Raw genomic sequence first — 25,316 nt, forward strand, 5'->3', positions numbered from 1 at the left:
CAGACGACACTGCATCACTCATCGGCATGATTGTGTCAATGACATTACTAAATGGGCCCAGGAATACTTTCAGAAACCACTGTCGGTAAACACAATCCACCGTGCCATCAGCAGATGCCAACTAAAGCTCTATCATGCAAAAAGGAAGCCATATGTGAACATGGTCCAGAAGCGCCGTCGTGTCCTGTGGGCCAAGGCTCATTTAAAATGGACTATTTCAAAGTGGAATAGTGTTTTATGGTCAGACGAGTCCAAATTTGACATTCTTGTTGGAAATCACGGACGCCGTGTCCTCCGGGCTAAAGAGGAGGGAGACCTTCCAGCATCTTATCAGCGTTCAGTTCAAAAGCCAGCATCTCTGATGGTATGGGGGTGCATAAGTGCATACGGTATGGGCAGCTTGCATGTTTTGGAAGGCTCTGTGAATGCTGAAAGGTATATAAAGGTTTTAGAGCAACATATGCTTCCCTCCAAACAACGTCTATTTCAGGGAAGGCCTTGTTTATTTCAGCAGGACAATGCAAAACCACATACTGCAGCTATAACAACAGCATGGCTTCGTCGTAGAAGAGTCCGGGTGCTAACCTGGCCTGCCTGCAGTCCAGATCTTTCACCTATAGAGAACATTTGGCGCATCATTAAACGAAAAATACGTCAAAGACGACCACAAACTCTTCAGCAGCTGGAAATCTATATAAGGCAAGAATGGGACCAAATTCCAACAGCAAAACTCCAGCAACTCATAGCCTCAATGCCCAGACGTCTTCAAACTGTTTTGAAAAGAAAAGGAGATGCTACACCATGGTAAACATGCCCCGTCCCAACTATTTTGAGACCTGTAGCAGAAATCAAAATAGAAATGAGCTCATTTTGTGCATAAAATTGTAAACTTTCTCAGTTTAAACATTTGCTATGTTATCTATGTTCTATTGTGAATAAAATATTGGCTCATGTGATTTGAAAGTCTTTTAGTTTTCATTTTATAAAAATTTAAAAAACGTCCCAACTTTTCCGGAATTCGGGTTGTACCCTTATTTAGAGTGAAGAGTCACAGTCATTGATGGCAAGAAACTGTACTTTTGTTTGTCTCACCTACTGTCACTGCAGAGGGTGTGTGTTGTATGTGTATGTATTTATTTATCTGAGCGAGTGTTGTGTTGTGTTAATGTACAGTGCAGCCTAAGTACCTGGATTACTAACGGCCATCATTGTTATAGCCGTGAGTGCAGTAGTTAGCTGTCTCATTACTTGTGCCTGTGTGGATAAGAGCAGTCATATTTTCCCCTTAAGGAGCCAAGCAAGCACCTGCTAAGCTATTTATATGCTTGGCATATACCACTAGTGTCCTAAATAAATGCTGTCACAAAATGATACTTAGTCGATCTGGAGTCTTTTAGACAATGTATTCTTTATTTTATGCTCAATTAAGTGGGGAAGTTTGATGGTTAGGAAATGTTCTGTATAGTTGAATGCTAAATTGTGTATTTAAGAAAAGGGTAATGTATTTTAAGTAATAATATTAATAGTAAGAGGGATTCAGCGTTTAGACAATGATCAGGGTTAATGACTTTAATAGGGTGATGGGAGCTTTTTCACCAGATGAATTTTATGATTGTTTCACTGTGTGACCATCAAAAAACTGTCATAGCCAAATCTTTCATAGCAAAAATCTTTAGCAATAGTTGCTTTAGCATTTTGATGTCCACTGTACGACTATATTATATCCTTAATTACAACCGGTTGTGCTTGGCCTGCTACATCTGAACTTAATTTAGCATTAAACCATGCTAAACAAGTTGTTTCTAAGTTGTTGCTAATATTATTAGCACTAATACTAATATGTTATTAAAGTTACTAATTTGTTGTTTCTGAAATACTATGTAATATAATTCCACTAAAAAGATCAAATAAAAGCAAAAATACAATTTGTACTGAGTTACTTGGATACCTGATTACTTGGTGGCTAATACAAATTGATGAACTATCTATGTTTAAAAATTAAAACAGTGAAAGTAAATTACACATTTACTGCATGCAGAAACACATTTTATTTAAACATTCTCTGCTTTCAGCTTTTTCTAAACATTTGGCCATGACTTCAAGTCCCCTATGATATTCATGTTGACCATTTATTTGACTGACACATAGGTGATGGGTGACATTTAATGACATCAATTGCACTGTAATTCACTTTATAAGCAATTACTTGAAGTATACTTGATTGTGAGTTTCTGTCTGTCCAAAGGCCAATGCATACATGGGTATTTGTGGGTCAGGGTTAGATTTCACAAACACCACCATTTCCAAAATATCATAATTGATTCATAAATTCACATGAATATTTATACTTTGTGTATTTTTTTCTGACAGCTGGATTGATTTGCCAGTCAACAGTGTACCAGATAATGATCACTAATTGTAGTTGTGTCACTCTAAATCATGAATAGCCATTGCCTTTCTGTCTACCTCCACCCTCTGATATTGTGTACAATATATTTATTGTGATATAGGCCTTATTTGTTGTCTATTTGCAAAGTTCTCATTTAAATGATTTACTGCTTTCTGTTGTGCAGATTTAATGTGTCGTCTGTAAGGTTTTTCAGCGCTAGATATTTATTCTTTTGAACTGCTTGACAATCTTAATTTGTGCTTTATGTAGTGGCAACTGTGCATATAAGTCATTCATTTATAATCTAGTCAACGCACTTTTTCACCTCATTCCAACTAAGCACTTACTGAAGACCCTTACAGCAGATTTAAATAAATGAAGGTATATTTGTTCCTGACTTTTATGTTTTTATTGACTTGTGTTTGTTGAAACTATGAATGTGTGGCTTTCAGATAGTATTGTCTTTTGACTTGTCAAAATATGTATCTGAGCTAAAATGAGATTGTAATAAATCGTTACCCCAAGGTATAGGTTTCCTTCAAACCTCTATTGTCTGTCAATGAAATGTAGGTAAATACTATTGCATTAGCCATGAAAAGGTTTTAGGTTAATATAAAGCTTTGTATACCTGGTGAAATGACACACAAGGCCTTGACAAGATTTTCTTGAATTTTTTGAAGCCATATTACAAGCATAGGTGTATGCTGGCACTATATACCGGTAAATTTGAGTATATCATATATTGTCTTATCACCTTTTTTCCATTTGTATTAGTGTGTGTAATTTAATGTGACAATTCATGTTGCAGTAACAGTTAATTTTTGTTTCCGCATTTGAATGGTAATTAATAATCACAGATTATTATTTCCTTAAGTTAACATGCTCTCCATGAAAGACTGCACCGTGTCTGACCATTGTAACCAAGTGACAGTTTTTCCTCATTTTTGGGGAGGTTCAAGAATAAACATTTCCAAGTTTGATGTCAATGTCATCTGGCACAATTTTAGTTTAGAACGTCCTTTTGTAACCACAAAATATCTTGTAACAGATGCATCTCTTGTTGAATCATTACTCTCCGATTATAAATTTTAGGGTAAGCTGGCAATAAATAATTTGTTTCTTTACTAATGTATATCACCTTCAAATATGATTTGAAGACAATAGTACCTAATTTATTCTTTAAATTGTTTGGTTTAGAGTGAAAACTGAAACTAAATGAATGGTTTAGTCTCTGTTAAACAGGATTACACGACTGTACCTAGAAGATTAGATTTCACAGAGGTACCTTGGTTATAGTATTGTTTTTTGATAATCATTCTGATACATTTACACCTTCTTAGTTTGTCTCTATATTGTCTACCAGTATTAGCAATGTAAGTGGAACCAGTCTTGTAAGTCTACTAATGTTTCATAGTGTCTCAATATTTTTGTGAAGAATCATATTTTAATGGTAATATTAGTGTACGGACATCACCGCAACACATCGCTCTTGACCCTCATGGTTTATTAAAAAGAATCTATATTAAAAAGCAATGGTGAACAATGCCTTCTCACTACTTACTACTGGAATTTTTTTAATCCTTTGTTTCAAAGCTGGTTTCTAATCATCTGAAAATGTGTAGAGCATCTCAAAAACATTTTGAAATTGAGCATTTATATATTTTTTTGAGAGCATTGGCAGTACATTCCATTGGTATCACCAGGATGATTATTTATGTAATAATTTCAGTCTTGTTACATTCGTATATAAATTTTTTAGAGACACTAACATTTACAGGCTAATGACAGAATGTTATCAAAGATAAAACACCTAAAAATGTTCAAAATCAATAAGAAATGATTTGCTGCATTACAAATTCTGTCCATTAATTCCTTCTGGCAGAGTACAGCTGTTGGCATATAGATGTTCCAAAAAAGAAATAAAACAAGTGTTTGTGCATAGTGGGAATAACTGAAAAGTCAGGAGTGTTGAAGCTAATGCTTTACAAAACGGAAGCTCAGGTTCAGTTTTTAACCCCTTGCCCCCCAAAAAAATAAATCAATCGGATAATAATCCTCAATGACAATGGATTATTATATTACATGTAATATGACAACAATTACACAATGGCAATAATGGCATTTAGGACAGAATCAAGAACTAGAAGGCAAAACGATAACAGCAAACAAGTGAAATAGAAAAAAAAGGCAGTTTTTACATGTTATAAATGAATGTGATTGAGGAGGTTTGTCCAATCAGTGATGGACGACCCATGTTGTGGAAGGCTCTTATGGGAAGGCTAGAGATTGTAGGCATTGTGGAAAGGGTGTGTGTGGTCTGTGTTCAGACCTCAGGCACAGAGTGATCCATTGATGACTTCAGCAGGCCGCCGGACATCCTGGAACAAACAGGTAAGGGCTGTCAAGAGCAGGAGATGACCATTCATTTTGACACTTTTAAATATTGTTGTCTGTTTTGTTCAGTGTGAATACATTTTAAACAAGTCATTTATTTACACTGATTTTAGAATTATGATTTCCTAATGCTTTGTAAACAGCTTGGCTATAATATATGATATAATATAATCAATGCTAATAAAATGATTATAACCTCATAAAGCGTAGCTACTTTATCATATCTGGTATGAAAATTTCGCATTTCCGTTATAAACAATCTACTAACAAGCCTTCTCTCATTTGATTGATAGTTTATATATATATATTTTACAAGCAGGTCTAAATGGCCTTTTAGTATCTTTATAAATCGTACAACAGTGGTCAGCAACAGGCAGCCCACGGGATAAAACGCACCCAGCTAGATTATTTTGATAGCGTCTGGTTCTGAAATAGATCGGTCATGACTGCAACAGTTACTCACAATCAGAGGATGTAAGCGGAGCAGACTGCGGAGTGGAGCGGTGTGATTTTGAATGGAGCAGATTTTTTTTTAAAAGTCGGAGCATCATGGGTTTCACTCCACCACCGCTCCATCAGGAGGACAATTCACGCCAACGACCCATAATATAACTGCATATTTAGCTAGAATTCAAGTTAAAAATATTTCGCTAGCTTGATAGAGAAGTTTCACTCAAATCAGAAAAAATGTGAAGGCTATGAAGGCCCGGAAGCGGGAAGTTCTAGTTCAAGGAATTTGTTTGTTTCTTCTAGATACTGAATATTTTCAACTGAAAGCATGATTTAAACACGTACAATAACACACAATCGCGCTCTCAATAATGCATTCAAACAAATGTAATCTTACAGTGCTACTTCATCTGTATCGGATTTCGAATGAGCAAAAATCTGTAAGTGCATCGATTCATAGGTAAAATAACAAGACTTGGGTCTCTGCAGAGCAAAAGTGGGCGTTTATGACTTTGTGGGTGTTGTCAAACTGCTGGGTGTTTCTAAATCATGCAATCAAAATGACCCCCTTACCCAACCCCACCCCTAAACATAACATCACCATGACATCAGCCAATCAGGTCTCATGGTGTTAAAACACCCTGATCTGGTAACTCCCATTACTATCCTGCAGAGACCTATACTTATATAAAATAACTCACATCGTCGAGAGAACGCTCTCCCGGACACCACCACACAAATGTGGCTTTTTGTTAATAACTGTCCTCCTACACAGGGTTTAAAACACAGCCAGCTAAGTACCAGTTACAAAAGACACTGTAACAGTCTGTCACAGGCAATTCTAGTTGTATTTTCCATCAGTTCATTTCTTAAATTATCCTTTAAATATGTTCTGGCCGGCCATCTAGTGGCTAACTTTTGTCTAAACATTGTTAATAACATTTTAAGATTTCAACATTTACTGGACTGAAGCAACTTAATGTAACTTGATTATCCTTACATAATTTTCATTTTAGGAAAGTTCAAATGTACCAACATTTGATGCATCATGCTTTTCAGGATTGTTAAATTGTTATTGAGAAATATAGAGTGACAACTGATATTTATATGCATTTTATAAAGTAAGAAGATCTTATTGCTTTACATTACTTCTCTGCCTCTGAATAAAACCAAGGTCGAGTGTGAGCTCCATATTCTATGATAATTAAATCACTTATGAGTATAAAAACAAAGCTGGATCTCACTTCTTAATCATGTGCTCATAGATGAACTTGGGCATGATGGTGATGGTCATGGCAGTGGGAGATGTGGTCAGAATGTCCTTAATCCGAGTGTCCTGTAGACAGAAAACAATATTTTACATCACAAATCTCATGGTCATCTTATGGTCTTGTGTCTTAAAACGGCCGTCAAAAAGACATATCCGGAAAAACTAGCATGACCACTCTCACCTTGAGTCCAATGACGTTCTGGCCGTTGATCTCACAGATGAAGTGATCGGTGAGCAGACCGTTGCGGGCAGCAGAACCATCCTTCACTAGAGATGTGATGCGTCCGGATTTAAAGATGAAGCCCACATGGCCAGAGCTGTCCTTATGCATGGTGACTGTGCGCTGGAATGGTCTGGAACACAAAATATATATACACATATGATATGATGCTTAATGGCATCATCTGTGCAATTATGTTAATGATTACCAAAGAAAACCATTTTGACTTGACCCCTTTAATGCAGACAGTAAGGTCATTAAGTAATTCACGCATCATGCCAATAATGTCTCATGGCTGTACTGTTAAAACAGCATTTAAATATTTACTGCTTGTAAGTGCCTTACTGTTGTGGGGGTGGTTGTTTTTTCAGTGGTAACTGCCACTCTGCCACAAATGTTGTTGATACAGCTTAACTTGGATCTAAAGCAGGAAGTTCGTTTTAACAAGTACTACAACCATGACAAATAACCACCAGGAGGCAGCAAAGACCTACACAAATATTGATATTCACTTGTATTGCTGATTCTGCCCAATTGGTCATGACAATTCAAATAATGATAATTCATATTCAGAATTATTTTTTGTAGGTTTATAATTCTTATTTGCATTATTTTAAAGTACTTTATTTTATGATTATCAGCTAGGATACATTGACCAAAAGTGACCGTAAAGGTGAAAATGATACAAAAGATTTTAATTTCAAATTCTAAACTTTGTATTCATTAAAGTATCCTTAAAAAAAAAAAAAAAAAAAAAAAAAATTCTGTCATGGTTTAAAAATATATATTAAGCAGCGCAACTGTTTTGAACACTAGTAGTAAGAAAGGTTTCTTGAGCATCAAATCAGAATATTAGAATGACTTCTGAAGCATCATGTGACACTGTAGACTGGAGTAATGAGACAGATAGAAATGACTGACCTGTCACGGACAATGAGCTCGATGCGCTGTTCGGCTGCTGCCTTCAGAGCTTTGTGGGCTTTATCGGAGCTCCAGCCAGCAACATTCTGCCCATTGATCTGCAGAATCTGATCTCCAAAACGCAGGCCACCCAACGCCGCAGGAGAGTTCGCCTGCACCAGCTGGACAAACACTCCCTACAGAAAGAGTATGTGACATACAATTAAAGAATGACACCTCAACTAATCATCACCTGCTGATGATGATAACAATGACACATGCTGAGAATGAGGGTGTGCTGCTAAATTAAATCACCAATTAACCTACATACCAATTACACACTCAAAACAATGAAACACGACACCAGTCATGACTCTGAGGAAGTGTTTAATGCAAAAAGCTTTACTCACATTATCAATATCTCGGAGTCGGAGTCCAATCTTTCCTTCCTGGTCTTTGCAGATGACGACCTCCCGAATACCTGGGCGAATCTCTGCCCTCCTGATTCCCATGTCAGCACCGGTCACAGGCCACACCATGCCACCCACACAACTTGGCACTGCCACTTGCTGCCAGGCAAGAGAACATTTTCATTAATTCTCATATGTGTGACTGTATTGTTCACATATTATACAACATGAAAAGTTAACTGTGCCCAATGCAAATGTTTTAATGCAGTACTTTACAACCAATGGGTACTCTGAAAAATTTAGGCCAGTTCACACAGCCGCAGAATATTGAGTCCTTAGGGGTGCACGATATATATTGCCGATGATTAATGCGCATCTCATCAGTAAAGCCAGTTATCTAATCAGTGGTGAATACCATCAGGTGCAGTTTTTACTAGCTGTTAACTGAAGCTGTGCAAATCCAAGCTGATCATGGACGTGGATTTGCGCAGCTTGTCAGTTAACAGCTGCTCTATGTAAAATCAGCACCTGATGGTATTCACCGCTGATTAGAGAACCGGCTTTACTGACGAGATGCACATTAATCATCGGCGATATATATCTTGTACCCCTACTTAATACGGTTATGTTTTAGGGATGTAATGATTAACCGTGAGCCGGTTGAAAATCAATTAAAATGTTACGATTAATTTCAGTTGAGATTATAAACAAATCACAATTTATTTAGGAGTAGGAGTTTATATGAATGTAAATCTGAGGAGAACTTACTGTCTTTAGAAAAGTTTAGATGGTATTTTTTCTATTCATCTTGCCTCTGTATAATGCATATTAAAGTTTATAAGCACTAGATAAGATCTTTTTAAGTGCAGACCATTCTGTTTTTGCTTCAAACTTCAAATTATACAATCTAATTTAGATTAAAAACTGCTCATGTTGCATGTATGCAGCACCTTTGTTGGGATCTTGATTAAAATGCAGTGGTTGGCTTTAATTTTAAATGGGTAGAGCACATACAAGGCCTTATTTTGTTGATACGAAGATATCTATTTTTATTTGTGTTATTTATTTGATTTGGGGCTTGTTTAAAAATTTCAATTTAGTTTTGTTATTTACATTTATATATTTAAATCGTGTCATTTAACAGACACTTATACAAAAGCAACTTACAAATGAGGACAATAGAAGCAATCTAAACCAACAACAAAGCAGTAATATTCAAGTATTTTAGTATATCATTATAGTTTTAGATTTAAATTTCACAAAGAAACCTGCAGCATTTTGTCCAAGCAATAATAAAAGGACACATTTAATTTATAATTGGTCTTAAATCTAATTTTGTACAAATAAAAAATTTGTGAAATAGTGAATCAAATCGTGAAATCAAAATCATGAATCGAATCATGAGCTGACTGAATTGTTCCATCCTTTAGTTATGTTCACACACAGTCTGGTTATTTTCAGGTGTGACAACCGCATTCTGCAACTGAACTCAGAATCGAAAACTTTTGTACCCACAATTACATTCTCAGAAAACCCACACTCTGTGAACGGAACAGGACTGGATAACTGGTTGTCTTTCAGGTCATACAGTGCGAAAGAGCCACTCTGCTGCACAAACAGTCTGCTGAGTGTTTTCATGTCTGCTTTCAGTAACTTACAGTGACAGAGAAATGAGTTTAGCGGTTCTACACGCTAACATGCAGTTACAGTTGTGTGTTATACACACTACTCAAATGTTTTGCTCTTCACGCAAATATAAAAGCTGAAAAAGCTGCAAAATTTGCATTAATGACTTTATGACAGGACAGTATAAGCTGTGACAGGAAGTGATAAGAGGGGTGTAAAACATGAAACAAAACGAGATATTCATAATAGAATGAGCTATAAGGTCAGTGGGTTTTTCCCCCACAGTATAGATTAAGCTACTTTAACAATATTAATGATAATGCTGAATGCTATCCAGTATTAGTGAAAATAAATACATTTCTGGTTTTGTGTTGATTAAGGGGTATTATTAATGAGGCTGTGAGTATACTTGACACAAAAAGGGAGATGTTGGTCTAATGTTCAGTACTATGAACACTGAGTATCTTTTTAAGATGCTGTCTGAAAGCATCCTACATTAGCATTACTCCAACACAGGCCTTATGGTGCATGAGTCATTCTGAGCTCTGCTTCCAGGAATGATGCTGAAAAGAATAAGTCGCCCTGTGGCCAGTTTGAACTATTCAGAGAAAAAAAAACTCCCAAAAGCACAGATGCTAACACACATACACAACCACCTCCTCTTTTTCAAACCTTACAAAATTACTCTTGGCTGCTTTAACAGAGAAAATATTGTACAAGGTAATGGTGGCAGCGATGGAAAACAGGCTGTAGAGCAAACTAAACCAGGAAAGAGTAACAACACTGCTAGGGAAACATCTGAGACTCTGAAATGTCATTATTTGCATACATTAAATATTTCTTTTGGGTGGGGGGGGGATACTTAACAGGAAGTGAACTGTAAAAACAAACATGTTGTACAGTGTCAATCACTTACACTGTCAGCCACCGGGACCAGCGCAAGGTTTCTCTGAATCTCATCGCTGTTCAGACTGAGGCCCATATAGTCTCCCAGCTCCTCCAGATTGGGATACAGAGCTGGAGAAAGAGAAAGAGAAGGTGTTTCATACTAAAGTTTAGAATTCTCCTTATGACACAGACAACGCTAATAGCTAACACAGTAGCATAGTGATGTAGTCTATTTGACTGTGTTTTATGATAACATCAAGCACTTGAAAAAAAACAAAAATAGAACAGAGAAAAACAGAGAGCTGGGTGTCAACACTGGTTTCAAAATCTAGCAATGAATGTTTCCATCCAGTAATTGTGTGTGTGTGTGTGTGTGTGTGTGTGTGTGTGTGTGTGTGTGTGTGTGTGTGTGTGTGTGTGTAACATTCTAAAGAATATATATGATTGGGCTACACTAAACACACAAATACTTACGTATACATATTTAATAAATATCTAGACAACATAACAGGAGAATGTCAAGCACACTGTTATAAAGAATATCAGCGCACTAGAATTATGATCAGACTGCTTTGAGGCTATCATAACTTGAGCTTTAGGGGCTATCACTACAATACAAGTTACAGTACTGTGTGAACCCCCACCTTTAAAAAAATACCTTTAAACCTTCTTGTTATGTAATATCCTGCAAGTGTTTTGAGAAGGCTGCACACAGTGACACAATAAGAGCACGTTGGAAAGGTGGAAAGCAGTGCTGTCTGGATAAGAGGGGCTCAACTTGAATTACACTGAGATTAAAAAAGGAAATAGGGAAGGTTGTTAAATTGCTCCCAGATTCCCTAAGGCATGTCTTAACTTCCTGTTTGACAGTTGCGCATAACTTTGGCAAGCCTTTCATCTCTATAAAAACAGCTCCCACTCTACACTTTAGAAATGAAAGAGAGAATGGCATGATAAGATGGAAGCATGACAGAGGGTGTAAGAAGCTTTAAAGGAAGACAGACAGACAGACAGACAGACAGACAGACAGGAAGAAGCCGGGACTCACTTGAGCTTGGCATCCCCTGCGTGGCAGGCTGTGGCTGGTAAACCCCCTCAGTGATGGCTGGGGTGCTGGAGGTGGCACCGGCAAACTGGGATTGAGCCTAGAGGAGCAAACTGCATGTGAACATCCACTTTACTTCAATAACAGTTCTTTTAAAGCACCAACTTAACTTCAGTATTATTATCCTATATAAAACACACATTATAAAAATAAAAAAACATTAGTTAATGAAATAAAACATAAATATTAGATGAGAAACAAACTAGAAATGCTTAAGTTAGCTTAAGCTAACTGAAAGTTTAAGCAAGCAAGCTTAACCAACTTAAAACTAAACCTAAATTAAAACCATGTAGATTTAGTTTTAAAACAAAAGGTAAAAAAAAAATACACAGCAACATCAGTACAAATTAAAGGAAATCAAAATTAATAAATATTATGGGCTGCACGATTAATTGAATATTAATCGTGATCATGATTTCTGCTTCTGTTTATTATTTAATCATAATCATGATATTTGCCATATCCAAACACAAATCTTGACTATACTTTTCTTGTGATTGTAGTTGCTGAATAAATGCACTTACACAAACTCTGTTTTACAATACATGTCCTGTAGAGAAAATGTTTAGGTACATGATAAATATAATAAAACATGAAATTAGATCAGGTAAAATAAAGCATGCGTACGAGTTGACATTTTCTTCATTTGTGCTTGTTTGAAATCTCACTAACTATATAAAAAATCCAAAATGAAAACAATTACGATAATACATTAAGCAAAATAATTGCAATTAGTTTCAACATTACCTTGCAGCCCTAATAACTAGAACAATATACAAGTAAAACACTGCTTACCCTGATGACCTTGTCCACTTTAAGGTCTTCTAGGGACGGATACAATGACATCCTGGAAAAAACAACAGTCGCAGCATGAAAATGGGAAAACAAGGCAGCGTGCAGCTAAAAGTGTTGAAATACAGGAAATAATACTTCTTAGTGAGCTCATATAGAGCCATATTGCCTTAGTTTGTATTTCAGCAGACTAGAAAGCACATTACTCAAACGGGAATTGGAAACCAATACGAATTAGACGGGACAGATGAGGGAGTATATTAGAAGCACACAGTAGACGACTCGGGAACCAAAACATGGTGACTTTATCAGGCTGCTCCATCATGACCAACATGTTCATGAATTTGATTTTCTCACAAACACCTCCATCACAAACACACATGGATGTGTCACAGTAGCTCTGTGGCGGTGTTGCTTTTACGTTGTGAAGCGATCCGCCATGTGAGTCCATCTGTGTCTTCGGACTAAAAGTCGCACTTGAGTATAAGTCGCATCAGTCGAAAAATACGTCATGATAAGGCAAAAACATATATAAGTCGCACCTGACTATAAGTCGCAGGACCAGCCAAACTATGAAAAAAAAGTGTGACTTATAGTCTGGAAAATACAGTAGTTTGTTCACTATCGTTACGTTTACTGGTAAGGAATAATTTTGGCATAGCTTAAGTCTGGTACATTCTGAAGATGACATGCATTCTAAAGATGCTAGTGAACATTCTGACATTTCCAGTTCTGACAATTCTAGTGTAGGCAGATTCAAGCTATTATCAAGAAAGATATGTAGACATACTTCAATCCTTGCAATTTTTGAGTTGAGGACAGTAGCAGTGGAGGGGTGTTGGTGCAGTGGATAAGACACATGCCTTTGATGTGAGAGACCCGGGTTCGAATCCACTGTGAGACACCAATGTGTCCCTGAGCAAGACACTTAACTTCTAGTTGCTCCAGAGGTGTGCGACCTCTGACATATATAACAATTGTAAGTCGCTTTGGATAAAAGCGTCAGCTAAATTAATAAGTGTACTTATTCAGCAACTATTATTCAACATAAATACGACAACAAACATACAACAATACATCACTACCATAGATACACAGATCTACAGTATGCTTCATAAGCTGAATGCTCAGAACATTTACAACATCTCCATACTAGGGATGTGCACGGATAGTCGAACATTCAAATATTCGTTCTGCTCTAATTATTCGATAAATAAAAATGATATTCGAATTTCGCAAAAAAAAAAAAAAGTTCACAAAACCTAATTTGGTCACTTTCTGTGATTCTCCACGGCATATTTTAAGGTGTATGCAAGCAAAAAATAATTAATGAATGATTAAGGGGCCATTCACATATCGCGCCTAATAAGGCGTGGAAAAGGCTATGCGTGCCGCTTTCTCCTTCTTTCCAAAGCGCTTGGGCAGAAGCGCTCCTGAGGCGACGCGTTCTCTCTATGAAGACACGGAAATTTCAGCAAAGGATAAATGGATTTGCAGCACAGAAAAAATCGCTTTCAGTAGCTCTGCTACTAAATTTATTTCAAAATGGCAATCCATATACAGCTATGATCAGCTGTTCCTTCATCTTGGCTGAGCTTTCAACGTTGTTACAGGAAAGGATGAAGCTGAATGTTTAGTTCTTGTCACATGACCCGCGGTTTGCTTGCGGCATTCTGAAAAGTTGAGATGTTTTTAACTCGATGCTGTGCTGACGCGCCTGGAAATAACGGGACCGCGTCGCACGCATGTGAACGCCCCCCTAAGAGCTGCGGTCTTCTACAGTACTTCAAATATGCCGTGGAGAATCACAGAAAGTGACCGAATTCAAGAACATTGTTGTGGCATCTCTCAAGCAACGAATAAACACCGCTAACTTGGAGAATGCAGTGAAAACTCCTCTTCTCGCGTCTGCCCTAGACCCTCGGCACAAACATCTCAGGTTTCTCGATGAAAACATGAGAGAAGTAAGAAAAAAAAAAACATTTTGAATATTATCGGATCATTTCCCTTGATGTGAGTGGTGCGGATGCAGCCACCAACGATAAAGCGGATGCAATGCCCACTCGTCGGAAAAGGCAGAGCCAGTTCTCCAGCGATGATTACAGAGAGTCCAGCCGAGACGAGTGGGAACAGTTCTTGCTGGAGCCATGTATTCCATCAGATGAGGATCGTATTCAGTGGTGAAACGAAAACACGAAGCGCTTCACAAAACGTATTCGCTTAACACACCGTTATTTGTGAGTCCCGCCAACATCTGTGCCGTCAGAGCGCGTTTTCTCCGCGGCCGGCCTTATTGTTAACAGACTAAGGAGCCGACTTTCCTCCGATCATGTTTACATGCCCGTATTTCTTAACAAGAACATTTGAAACAATAGAAAAAAAGAAAAAATTTGCTGACAGTTTAAAAGTTAAGTGTAAGCTACATTCTGTACAATAGCCTAATTGCTGCAGTCTGCTTTACGTTTTTTCTTTGTTCACTTTTTTTTTTTTTTTTGCTTTTAATCTGTACTTTTGTTTGTTTGCACGCATTGTTAAAGGTTTTCAGCTACAAAACACGATGTGTAATGTTCAAGCTTATTGTAAGCTTGTTCAAAATGACGAAAACAAATGTTGCTGAAAAATAACGTCTGACTCATTAAACTTAATTTAAATAAACGAATATTCGAATATTCGTTTTTTGTGAGCTCAAATATTCGAATGTGATATTTGTGGAAAATGCCCATCCCTACTCCATACATGTATTTTGTTCATTATAAAATGAAAAGCAGATAATGAGGACTAAAGTTCATGATTTACAACACAGAGCTCAGGGTAGGACATAAAAACCAAATTAATTTAACTAAGAACCTCCTACCAGAAAATCATTACTACTGAGACAAAGCACTATTTCAAATCCAAACGAAATAAAACATTAAACACTGCCTGACTGTGCTCTTTATCTTACAGTGGAAGAGCAATGAGAACTTAAGTGCTTTACTGGGAACACATCCATTACTGGAAAGTGGAAGAGAAAGGGAAAGGGAGAGATAGAGAGAGACAGAGTAAGCCAGAGAAGTAGACCTACAAAGAATTAAACCGCTTAAAAACAAAAAAAGAAGGCCAGGAATGGAAAATATGAGGGACTTAATGTATCGGTTACTAGAGGAAAGGCCAACAAGAGATAAAGCACGTGAATGATTGATGCTGACATTAGTCACAATCATAGGACTGTGATCGCAAGACCTATTGTACAACTTCAGCGCTATAGATTGAACAACCCTCTGATGCTTTTAGCGGTGACTCTTGATTAGGCCTAAAAAAAAAAAAAAAAAGTTTGGTTCCGGTTGGTTGTCAGTTGAGCTCATTGGTCGGTAGGGATTTATTTATTTTTTTATTTATTTTTTTTTTCTCCAGTGGCAGTTTTACACACACACGCGCGCTGATTTTAAATGTGTGTACCGGTACTTTTACGACAGTGATTCTGTATTCCCGTTTAAAGTCTGTTGTTGCCATAGACACACAAAACGCACACACACACACACAAAAAGCCTTCGCGGGAGTTTGACAGGCGATCTCATAGTAGATTAACATGGAGGATTTGAACTTGAAAAACGGAGTGTACAGACATCTTTTTGTAGTCAAACAACATTCTTTATGTTGTTCATTTATGTGGTTTATTTGATTTTGATGCTATAAATTAACTAGAAGCAAGAGACGATCAGTTAGTTTTAACTGATGATCTAACTTACAGCGATCTGTTCGACACATTCAAGAGCCACAAAACGGTATTTATGGTTTACATTTCTTTAAAAAATGACCACATTTGAAAGGTGAAATAACCAAATGAGACTTTTTCATATTAAAAGTAAGCTGGTAATGTTAATGTCCTGTCTGTCAGCATGTTGTCAGTGCCCTCTCTGTTCCGCGATATATTGTTGACTCCCCCCCGTGTTTCTCTTAATGTTACGATTTCCAAACCTTAAGTTATAGCTCACTTTAGGAATTGACAGTTAAAGGGTTTTGATGCAATACTTAATGGTTTTTAACGGATTACTTAAGTGTAAAACAGCATTTAAAGGAAACTGTAATTTAATTAACGATGTGTGAAAGACCGTTCTTCCCCAGTCTCATAAAATAAATTTGGGTCGCACATAAATTGACAGGGTCGTTCGGAAACCGGAACCAAACAAATTTTTTTTTTAGGCCTTAACATGTATTAATGGGTTGTGTTTCATCACTATTTAGAGAGGAATTTTTCTACAATATTCCCTCATCATGACATTTAAAAATAGGCATTCTAAGACAATTTACTTCAGTAGCCTATTGCCTCTCCCAATCAGTAAAAAATGTGGTTTACACCCGGTCATGCATGGAAAAAAATAAATAAATACCGTCATATACCGTGAAACTGGTATAATTTAGAAAAATACCATGATATAAATTTTTGGTCATACTGTACTTTATGGCTTCTCCCCTATCCCCCACCTTTGTGAAACATGTCAATTTTTATATAGCTCATTGTTCTGAGAAGCAAGGTGTGCTCTGATTGGCCAGCTATCCAGTGCATTGTTATTGGCCGAATGTATCAATCATGTGACTGAAATGTTATGTCCCTTACCAAACTGTGATGCCATGTCCTGGTGCGACGAGACAAAAACAATAAAACCCATTACAAACAAGACATTTGTTGCATCCTGTGGGAACATAATTACTGATTATAATGACTTATACTGTCTTTTTACGCATTGCATCACACCGCATAAACATAAAACCATGTCTGCATTTATGACTGAAGAAATGACAATCAACAAGCACTACTCTACACTGCTCAAAACTTGCGTTTGAATCATCTGTGGCAAACTCTTCAAATATGAAAACATAGTTACAGGCTGTGAGTCAGAATAGCTGGCATTGTAGATTCAGGAAACAGTCCTCCTCCATGAAATCAAAGTCCTTTCAAGACAAGTCACTCGGTGGCCATCTTTGAAACACAGCTTGGACATGCAAGCGCAACTCCTATCTCTTTGAATGGGGAAAAATCTAATTTCCCAAAACTGTTCACCTAAGCTTATGATTAAATGTCATATTTGAAATCACCAATGAAATCTGACAACAACTGTCATTATATGTTGTTACTTTTGCTCAAAAAGCGTTATAAAAAGCTTATTTTTCAGGCTAGATCAGCCAGTGCTCATGCTCAGTCCTAAGAGCACATCTCAGAATGCTGACTGTTTCTATAGCATCCAGGACTTCTAATGGCAGCTGCATTGACGCACTGACTTTACCGATTAGCAATTGGCTCATTCATTCAGAAGGCCTTCAAACATGAGTGTAACGAAACATGACGGCATCACAAATACAAAAGACAAGACCGTAAACATATCCACTGCCCTACAGGGGATCAAGAAGAGAAGTCTTCAAAATACTAATTCCTAGGCAGAAACATCAAGATGCAGGAAAACAAACATAGGAAGACATGGTTAAATGTTGAGAAATGTGAGAAATGGCACATTGCCTCACTTCCCTGAAGAGACAATGGAGAGATCACTGGAAAAGAAAAGGAATTAAACTGAAATGAGAAACAGGAACTACTTAGTGAGAATCAGCCTTATTGGAGCACAGCCAGTGACTGAAACTGAACAAACAGCCTGGATACATATTCAAGTCTCTAATGCATGTAAGAACATACAGGTTTACAATCAGATTAAAGAGACCCTGGAGCTGTTCAGTCTGTAACGACAGATTCGAGACTCATGCTAAAGCACAATGTGCTCCTACACATTCACAAAATGACACAAATCTGTGATACACTCACTGACTGACAGACATGACCACAACATAGGGAAAAAAAGAAAACTCTCGCCCACATCCTCATGAATAAACTCCTACACCAGTGCACACAGAACAGCTCATGCAAACCAACACTGCCTCTTGACGTCACGCGCAGACCCTGATATGTAAAGCAAACACATGCGCTGAAATACTTGCTAATGTTTTAACCACACAACATAATGTCAAAATTATATCTCACAGGCTGCTCCCATATAAACAATGTCTATCATCGCATAAAAATGTCTCTGTGACACTAAAGGGCCATTATTTCCTGTCTAGAGCACTCAAATAAAGTAGAGATGTCTCCAAATAGTGGACTAATGGTTACAGTGAGTAATCTACTTGCAGACATGTGTGCCTCTATTGTATCGAGCGACTAGCATGAAATGACGTGAATAGACTGGGCACAAAGTGTGTCATAAATCAAGCAGGAATACAAGATGACTAGGAATCTAATTATTTAGGCTGTAAGTAATCCGAGGTCAACACCTGTTATCAGTGTTATTTTCATTAAAATCACAAAGAAGTAGCGACAGATTTCTTTTGTGTACATCCCAGCGAAACAAATGATCAAAATAGAATAAAATTAGGGCTGCACGATGTGTCGTTTAAGCATCGATGTCGTGATGTACGAATCCACGATAGTCACATCGCAGGATGTGCGATGTAGGCTGTTGTAGTTGATCTGTTATTCATTAACTGTACGGGCCAGCTGCTCCCCGGCCCTTGACGAATGTGATTCGCGGAGAGCGTGAGAGAGAGAGAGCGAGAGAGAGAGCGAGCACGCGAGAGAGAGAGAGAGCGCGCGAGAGAGCGCACAAGAGAAAGAGCGCGCGAGAGAGAGAGACAGGGAGAGAGAGAGAGAGCGAGCCCCGCCCGCACATCACCGTCTTCAAACAACACGAGTGCTGTCTTGCTCTCTCTCCCTCGTGCATATTAATCAATTGACACGATGGTGTCGATGTTTAAATCATTTAAAATGAGAATGTAAGTGTGCTCACCCCATTTTTGTTTGTAAGAAAAAATTAGATAAGATTTCATATCGCAATATATATCGCAGAAAAATAAAATATCGCAATGTCATTTTTTTCCCAATATCGTGCAGCACTAAATAAAATGTAGTGCTGAGCTGCTGATTAGTTAGAGAAAGATCTACTTGCAGTCGGATTTTATGTGGATGAAATGACAGGAGGAGTCTGACATGTGTCACTGGAAGATCAAGTTACGATATTTTAATTAACCATCTGGTATTGTTCAGTCATTTTAAACCGGAAAAAAAAAATACTACTTCATCGGAATGGTATGAAACTCGATGACTTTTATGGCAGTCCCTATGTAACCACAAACACTTGAAAACTTGAAAAGCTAAAATGGTCAAAAAAAAAAGAAAAAAAAGTCACACTTGTGTTGTTCACGGTCAAAATTGACCACCATTGGAAATGAATGGGAAATACGCAAATATACAAATATGCATATAATTTTTGTGTGTACAATCTATAAATCATTCACGATGCAGACAAAACATGTACACAGACACAGATATATGAACTAGAGTGACTGTTACACAAAGCATGTTTTTGCAAATGAGTGAAATATATAATTTAGCCACTATGCAGTAAAAACAAAGACATGAAGCAAGGAGTTACAGGTGCTGGTCATATAACTAAAATATCACCAAAAAGTTGATTTTTTTTTTTTTCACTAATTCCATTCAAAAAGTGAAACTTGTATATTATATTCATTCATTACACACAGACTGAATTTGGGATTTTCCTTAGTTGTCAGTTATAATCATAGAAATTAAAAGAAACATTTTAAATATATCAGTCTGTGTGTAATGAATGAATATAATATACAAGTTTCATTTTTTTAATGGAATTAGTGAAATAAATCAAATTTTTGATGATATTCTAATTATATGACCAGCACCTGTACACTAAATCATCAAGAGTATAAAGCAGACACACACAACACAATTATACACACACAAATGAATTGATATAGCTGTAACAATATGGCAAAATTGAGCCAGAAGATTCAAATAAAAGGTTGAAATCAGACTGATCAACCTCTGATAAAGCATTCCTGGTCATTTTTGTTGAATTTTGATGTTGTGTAACATGTCGTACTGTGTTCAGGTTTGAATGTAAAATTAAAGCAAAAACGTACATTTCAAACAAAAAAAATCTAAACCTTTACAAAACGTTGTCTTGGAGAATGTCTAAATATAGCCTATATACAAATCCCCAACTTAATTAAATGAAGTATTTATGTCTAAAAACAATTGTTATTTTAAAAAGTTACTTTTTATAGAGTTATATAGGAATCTGGTGGTTAAACCATGAAATTGCTGATCTTTTTTGCTACTCCCACTAGATCTGCCTTCAAAAATCAAAAAGAAAGTGTCATTAATATTCGCATTTGAAAGTTGAAATTTACACTCGCAGCTCTGATGTGAAAAGCTGAGTGTTTTGATTTACACACACAGGCAACAATCAAAACAACTGTGTTTTAAATTATGGATGCACTATATTATATTACACTATATTATGATATTGGAATCGGCCGATAATGGCTTTAAATGTAAATAACGGCATAGGCCCGATATGAAAAATGATGTCTATGTCTTGCCAATAAGAGGAATACGTTACCTCACATGTGATCAGTGTGTGCTAGTGATTAGATCCCGTCGCAGTAGGGCTGCACGATAAACCACATGCGATATTTAATGTGCATCTTGTCAGTAAAGCCGGTTCTGTAATCAGCTGTAAATCTCCATCACCTGCGTGCTTTCACATGGACCAACACTGAAAAGATGCTTTCACCGGCTTTATTGACAAGATGCGCATTAAATATCGCATGTGATTTATTGTGCAGCCCTAGGCAGTAGTGTAGCTCATTCTTAAAGCAAAGTTTTGTCTGAATGATGATTACATTCACTCTTTTGGATCACTGCATTTAAACTGAGAAAGCACGAACAGAATGATGCGTTCGTTGTATGATAGACTAAACAGTAATAGCACATGCAGCAGTAGCAGCAATGGCAGCCTCCCCCGGATCCTAGTCTCAGCCTCAGACGTCACGCCCATGGACCATTGGCTAACCGTCTGATGCATATGGAACACAAAAGTGGAAACACTTCAGGAATGTCGAAGTGGTTATCGGATTCTACAGGATTTCCACGAGACACGTGTATTGTGTTCTTTAACGCTCCGCTTGGAAACAAAGATGACGTGTTGCCAAACCCCCTCATGAAAGTAGAAAGCTGTCGTGTTTACAACTGTGATGACGAGACTAAACGCTGGATTTTCAAAAGTATGTGAAATATTTAAAGTTTGTGGCACAGAATCTTCAAAATACACCCGAGAGCTTTACACACTGGTCTGTTATTGTGGTGATATTTCCCACGCCTCGAAACGTGACGATGAATGAAACGAACTGTGATTGGTTGTTTGACATATCAGTCATACGGCCTCATGGGCGGGCCCACGAATTTGCTACAGGAGACTACCCATTTGGTAAAGAGCTTCAATCTGTAGGGGGCGCAGCTGGCCCACTTCTAATTAAATTAAAAGTAAAAACCTACACAAATAACATTTAGACTGTTTCTGATTAAATAAAGCAGTAATTGATTTTTATAAAAAAAATAAAAAATAAAAAAAGAGTAAATTTTTATTTAAAGGTCAGAAGCTATATCTTACATGGAAAACCCAAAAACATGACACTTGTAAATTAAGTAATTTTATATATACTGATTTATTCATTAATGTGTAATACATTTTATTTTTATTTTAAAAGATAAGCTGTAAAAGATTTTCCGAATTTTTACAAGTCTTTTGCTTTAGACCATCTACAAATGTTAAATCTTAAAATAAAATGTTAGGGTTAACACTGCATCTTCCTGGGGTTTAAAGTACGGTCAAAAAAAAAAAAAAATCTTGTTAAAAACTAACCAAAATTAAAAAATAATTTGCTTATAATTTCTGCACAGGAGCGACTTGGTGTTGTTTCCAAACAAAAGGATATATATCGGTATTGGCGAAACAGAGTTGAAAAATATCAGCATATCAGATACTAGCAAAAATCCAACATCATGCATCCTTATTTTAAATTCAAAGTTGCAGATTAATCGTTACAAATGTGTAAAATGACATTCACATAAACAAAATGACAAGACACAAATGTGGAAGACATATTTACTTTTGCACTTTACTTCATTTTCAGTGTAAAACCAAAATAGTCAGCACTTACAACCGCTCAGATCTGGCATTACAACTTCAAATCCTAGCACTTTGACTTTTGCTACTCCTTTCATTATATATTCCTTTAGGAAAACTCACTTGTGCATGCAGATGTGCAAATCAAAAGATTCAGCTTTTCACATCAGAGTATAAATTTCAACTTGCAAATACAAATATTAATATGAAAAGTCCTCACATTCAAACCAACAAGCTCTCGAGGTTTGCATTTTACCTTCATAAAAATTATCTCAAAATACAAAATAAATAAGAAAAAAATATTATTGAAAAAAAATATATTCTAGTAGACCGAAAATAAAATAAAAAAAGTTACATTTGAGGTGTTCGATCACTTTTTAATAATTCATAATAATATCAATAACAAACATGTAGATATTAGATAGTCTGAACTTTATTCCATGCCAACTTTAACAAAAACTGAAACAATTAAAAAATAAAATAAAATAAATAATATAAAAATAAATATAACAAAGAAGAAACCAGAAACTATAATAGTGACCACAACTCAATTTAGTTTTAGATAAATAATAATAATAATAAAAAGGAATAAAAACTAAATTGTAAACTACAACAACCCCTTTCTTTATCCAAACCTTAGTGTAAATCTGAATAAATCACATGAAACACTGTGGAAACTCTACCACACAAAACTAATGCAAGATAATGCAGAAGCAGCAGAATGATTTCACACTGCCTGAATCTGTCTTTAAAAACATCTTTGACTAAATGTTGACTGCCATCATTGAAATTGCAGGGAAAAAATCTTTAGTGCAAACTCAAGTTATGGACACAGTCAGTGGATAACTGTCCAGAGAGTGGGTGAGGGGCCTCTGGTGTGGGGAGAAATAGGCAAAGCTAATTTCAGGCAGACTGAATGAGTGCTGCTGAGCATAATAAACGACTCTCCCATGACAACAGTCGGACTCTATTGAGCACAGCAAAGGATCCCTGCGCCAATATCCCATCCACAGCTTTTGGGAAAATATAACGCTGCTGTCATCAGTAAATATGACACATTTTATTAAGACTACAAGTCCTTTCTCAATTTCTCCTAGTGACATAAATGTCAACGATGAAATAATGAGATTATTCCCAGCTGACTGATGTCATCATGTGGGAAAGTCCCTTCAACCAAAAATCCAATGAACAAAAAAATAGGTTATAAAACTTTACAGGTTATTCAGCATCACTCATTTATTCCGCTGTTCAGTCATCAATAATTCAGTTCCTTCTATTATTTATTGACACAAAATACAGATATAATCGAAACTAAAACATTTTTTCTCAAGAAACAAACAGGACCAGGTTTCATAGCAGAAACACACATAATGGGATTAATAACATTTAATTCGTCAAATGCGAAAACGACTGAAACAAAACGTTTTAGTTAAATATAACATCGTCATGTGACTCACTGCCGAACAACGCATATATGTCATGAACATTTAATTGTCCGCTCTAAATTACCCAATAACTCTAATGCGAACTGTAAAGCGCATGTCAACTTAAAAAAAAAACTAAACGGAGGCTTTATCCACTATGTCATCTTAAACTAAACAATATTAACACAATATAAAAGCAGTCTGGCTGATCCAGAATGTATTTGTTGTATTTAGCTCTTGAGCTAGTCACGGCAACTCCGTTAGCAACCGCACAATCATGCTAATTACACGAACAAAGTTATATTTCTTTCGCCTTAAAATAATGACCGGGTAATATGATACAAAATACACTTTAAAATGACAATAAATATAACTGAACTGAGCTCAGCGAAGTAAACACAAGCACGTCTTTGTTCTTCTTGTGTGTTTGTATGTGTGTGTGTTAGCAGAAGCCTGGTTAAGTTTAGCCTCGGTTAGCCAGCGAGTCCCACATACCTGAATGATTAAAATCACTCTGACGATCATTCAAATAAAAGCATTTACCTTAGAAAGTGTGGCGTCTTACCTTTCTGCTTTCAAACGACTGGCTTCTTTAGAAATAGGATAAATGTGACGGGAAGGAATGTAAAAACGGCGATCACAGTAAACGGGACCCTTTTCCTCTTAAGGCTGGTGCAGAAGTGAACAGATGGGAGGTGATCGGAAAAAAGTACGTGCGCGTGTATTTAGTAATACAGTTAACTTCCTGATACCTCATTCATGTAGGATGCTGGGCTAGTTATATTTTTATTTCCCATTAACTTTAGAACTGTTCCTCTGAATGCCAAAAAATACCATGGTAACAATATCTCCAGAGACCAGTTATTGTAGATAGCCTACTGTAAAATCACTGCCTGTGGTCTTTTTTTTTCTTCTTCTTCTAAATGGCAGTGCTGGAATACCAAGTTATTAGTTCTACCAATATATCATATTTAGTTCAGTAACAACAACATAAAATGACCAGTCATTTGAAGTATTGTAGCTATATATACATGCTGGATTGATTCTGATTTATGTGTTATACAACAGCTTCCATAACAAAGCTGAACCATAGATCAGCTGTAAAATAATTAATTTTGGATCTCATTGTAAATCTGCTTCAATAAAATTTTAAGGTAAATGTATCTAGCTTTTCGGATTTCATTTAATTATATTAGCAGTATCAATAAAATAACATAAGGGATTATTAGTGGACATACGTTGTCAGTGAGGGTACTACGCTGAAAGGACACAAACGAACAAAATTTTCCAAAAAAATGTAAAAGCACTTTATAGCATGTTTGGATTTTTTATTGTCTTTAAGACAATACATAAATATAGAGTGCATTACAGGAATATAAAGCCATATATTTGATGCTTGACTTTTAATCACAGAAATTGC

At 36.5% G+C, this 25,316-nt stretch overlaps 1 protein-coding gene across 3 annotated transcripts; it reads right to left on the bottom strand.

Moving 5' to 3' along the window:
• Positions 1 to 4,300: 4,300 nt before the first annotated feature.
• Positions 4,301 to 24,611, bottom strand: LOC132129058 (syntenin-1-like). Of its 3 annotated transcripts, XM_059540479.1 has the most exons (9): positions 24,462 to 24,611; positions 12,448 to 12,499; positions 11,596 to 11,692; positions 10,576 to 10,676; positions 8,034 to 8,192; positions 7,645 to 7,820; positions 6,685 to 6,856; positions 6,478 to 6,569; positions 4,301 to 4,767 (listed from the first exon to the last, which is right to left on the bottom strand). In XM_059540479.1, exons 2-9 carry the CDS (start codon positions 12,496 to 12,498, stop codon positions 4,713 to 4,715), a joined length of 903 nt encoding a protein of 300 aa, XP_059396462.1. In that variant the 5' UTR covers position 12,499; positions 24,462 to 24,611; the 3' UTR covers positions 4,301 to 4,712. The 3 variants fall into 3 exon arrangements, with proteins under 3 accessions (XP_059396462.1, XP_059396463.1, XP_059396464.1); XM_059540480.1 differs by lacking the exons at positions 10,576 to 10,676; positions 11,596 to 11,692; positions 12,448 to 12,499; positions 24,462 to 24,611 and adding an exon at positions 8,305 to 8,351; XM_059540481.1 differs by lacking the exons at positions 10,576 to 10,676; positions 11,596 to 11,692; positions 12,448 to 12,499; positions 24,462 to 24,611 and adding an exon at positions 8,313 to 8,346.
• Positions 24,612 to 25,316: the final 705 nt, after the last annotated feature.

Source organism: Carassius carassius, chromosome 46 (genome assembly GCF_963082965.1).
Source record: "Carassius carassius chromosome 46, fCarCar2.1, whole genome shotgun sequence".
NCBI classification, from domain to species: domain Eukaryota; kingdom Metazoa; phylum Chordata; class Actinopteri; order Cypriniformes; family Cyprinidae; genus Carassius; species Carassius carassius.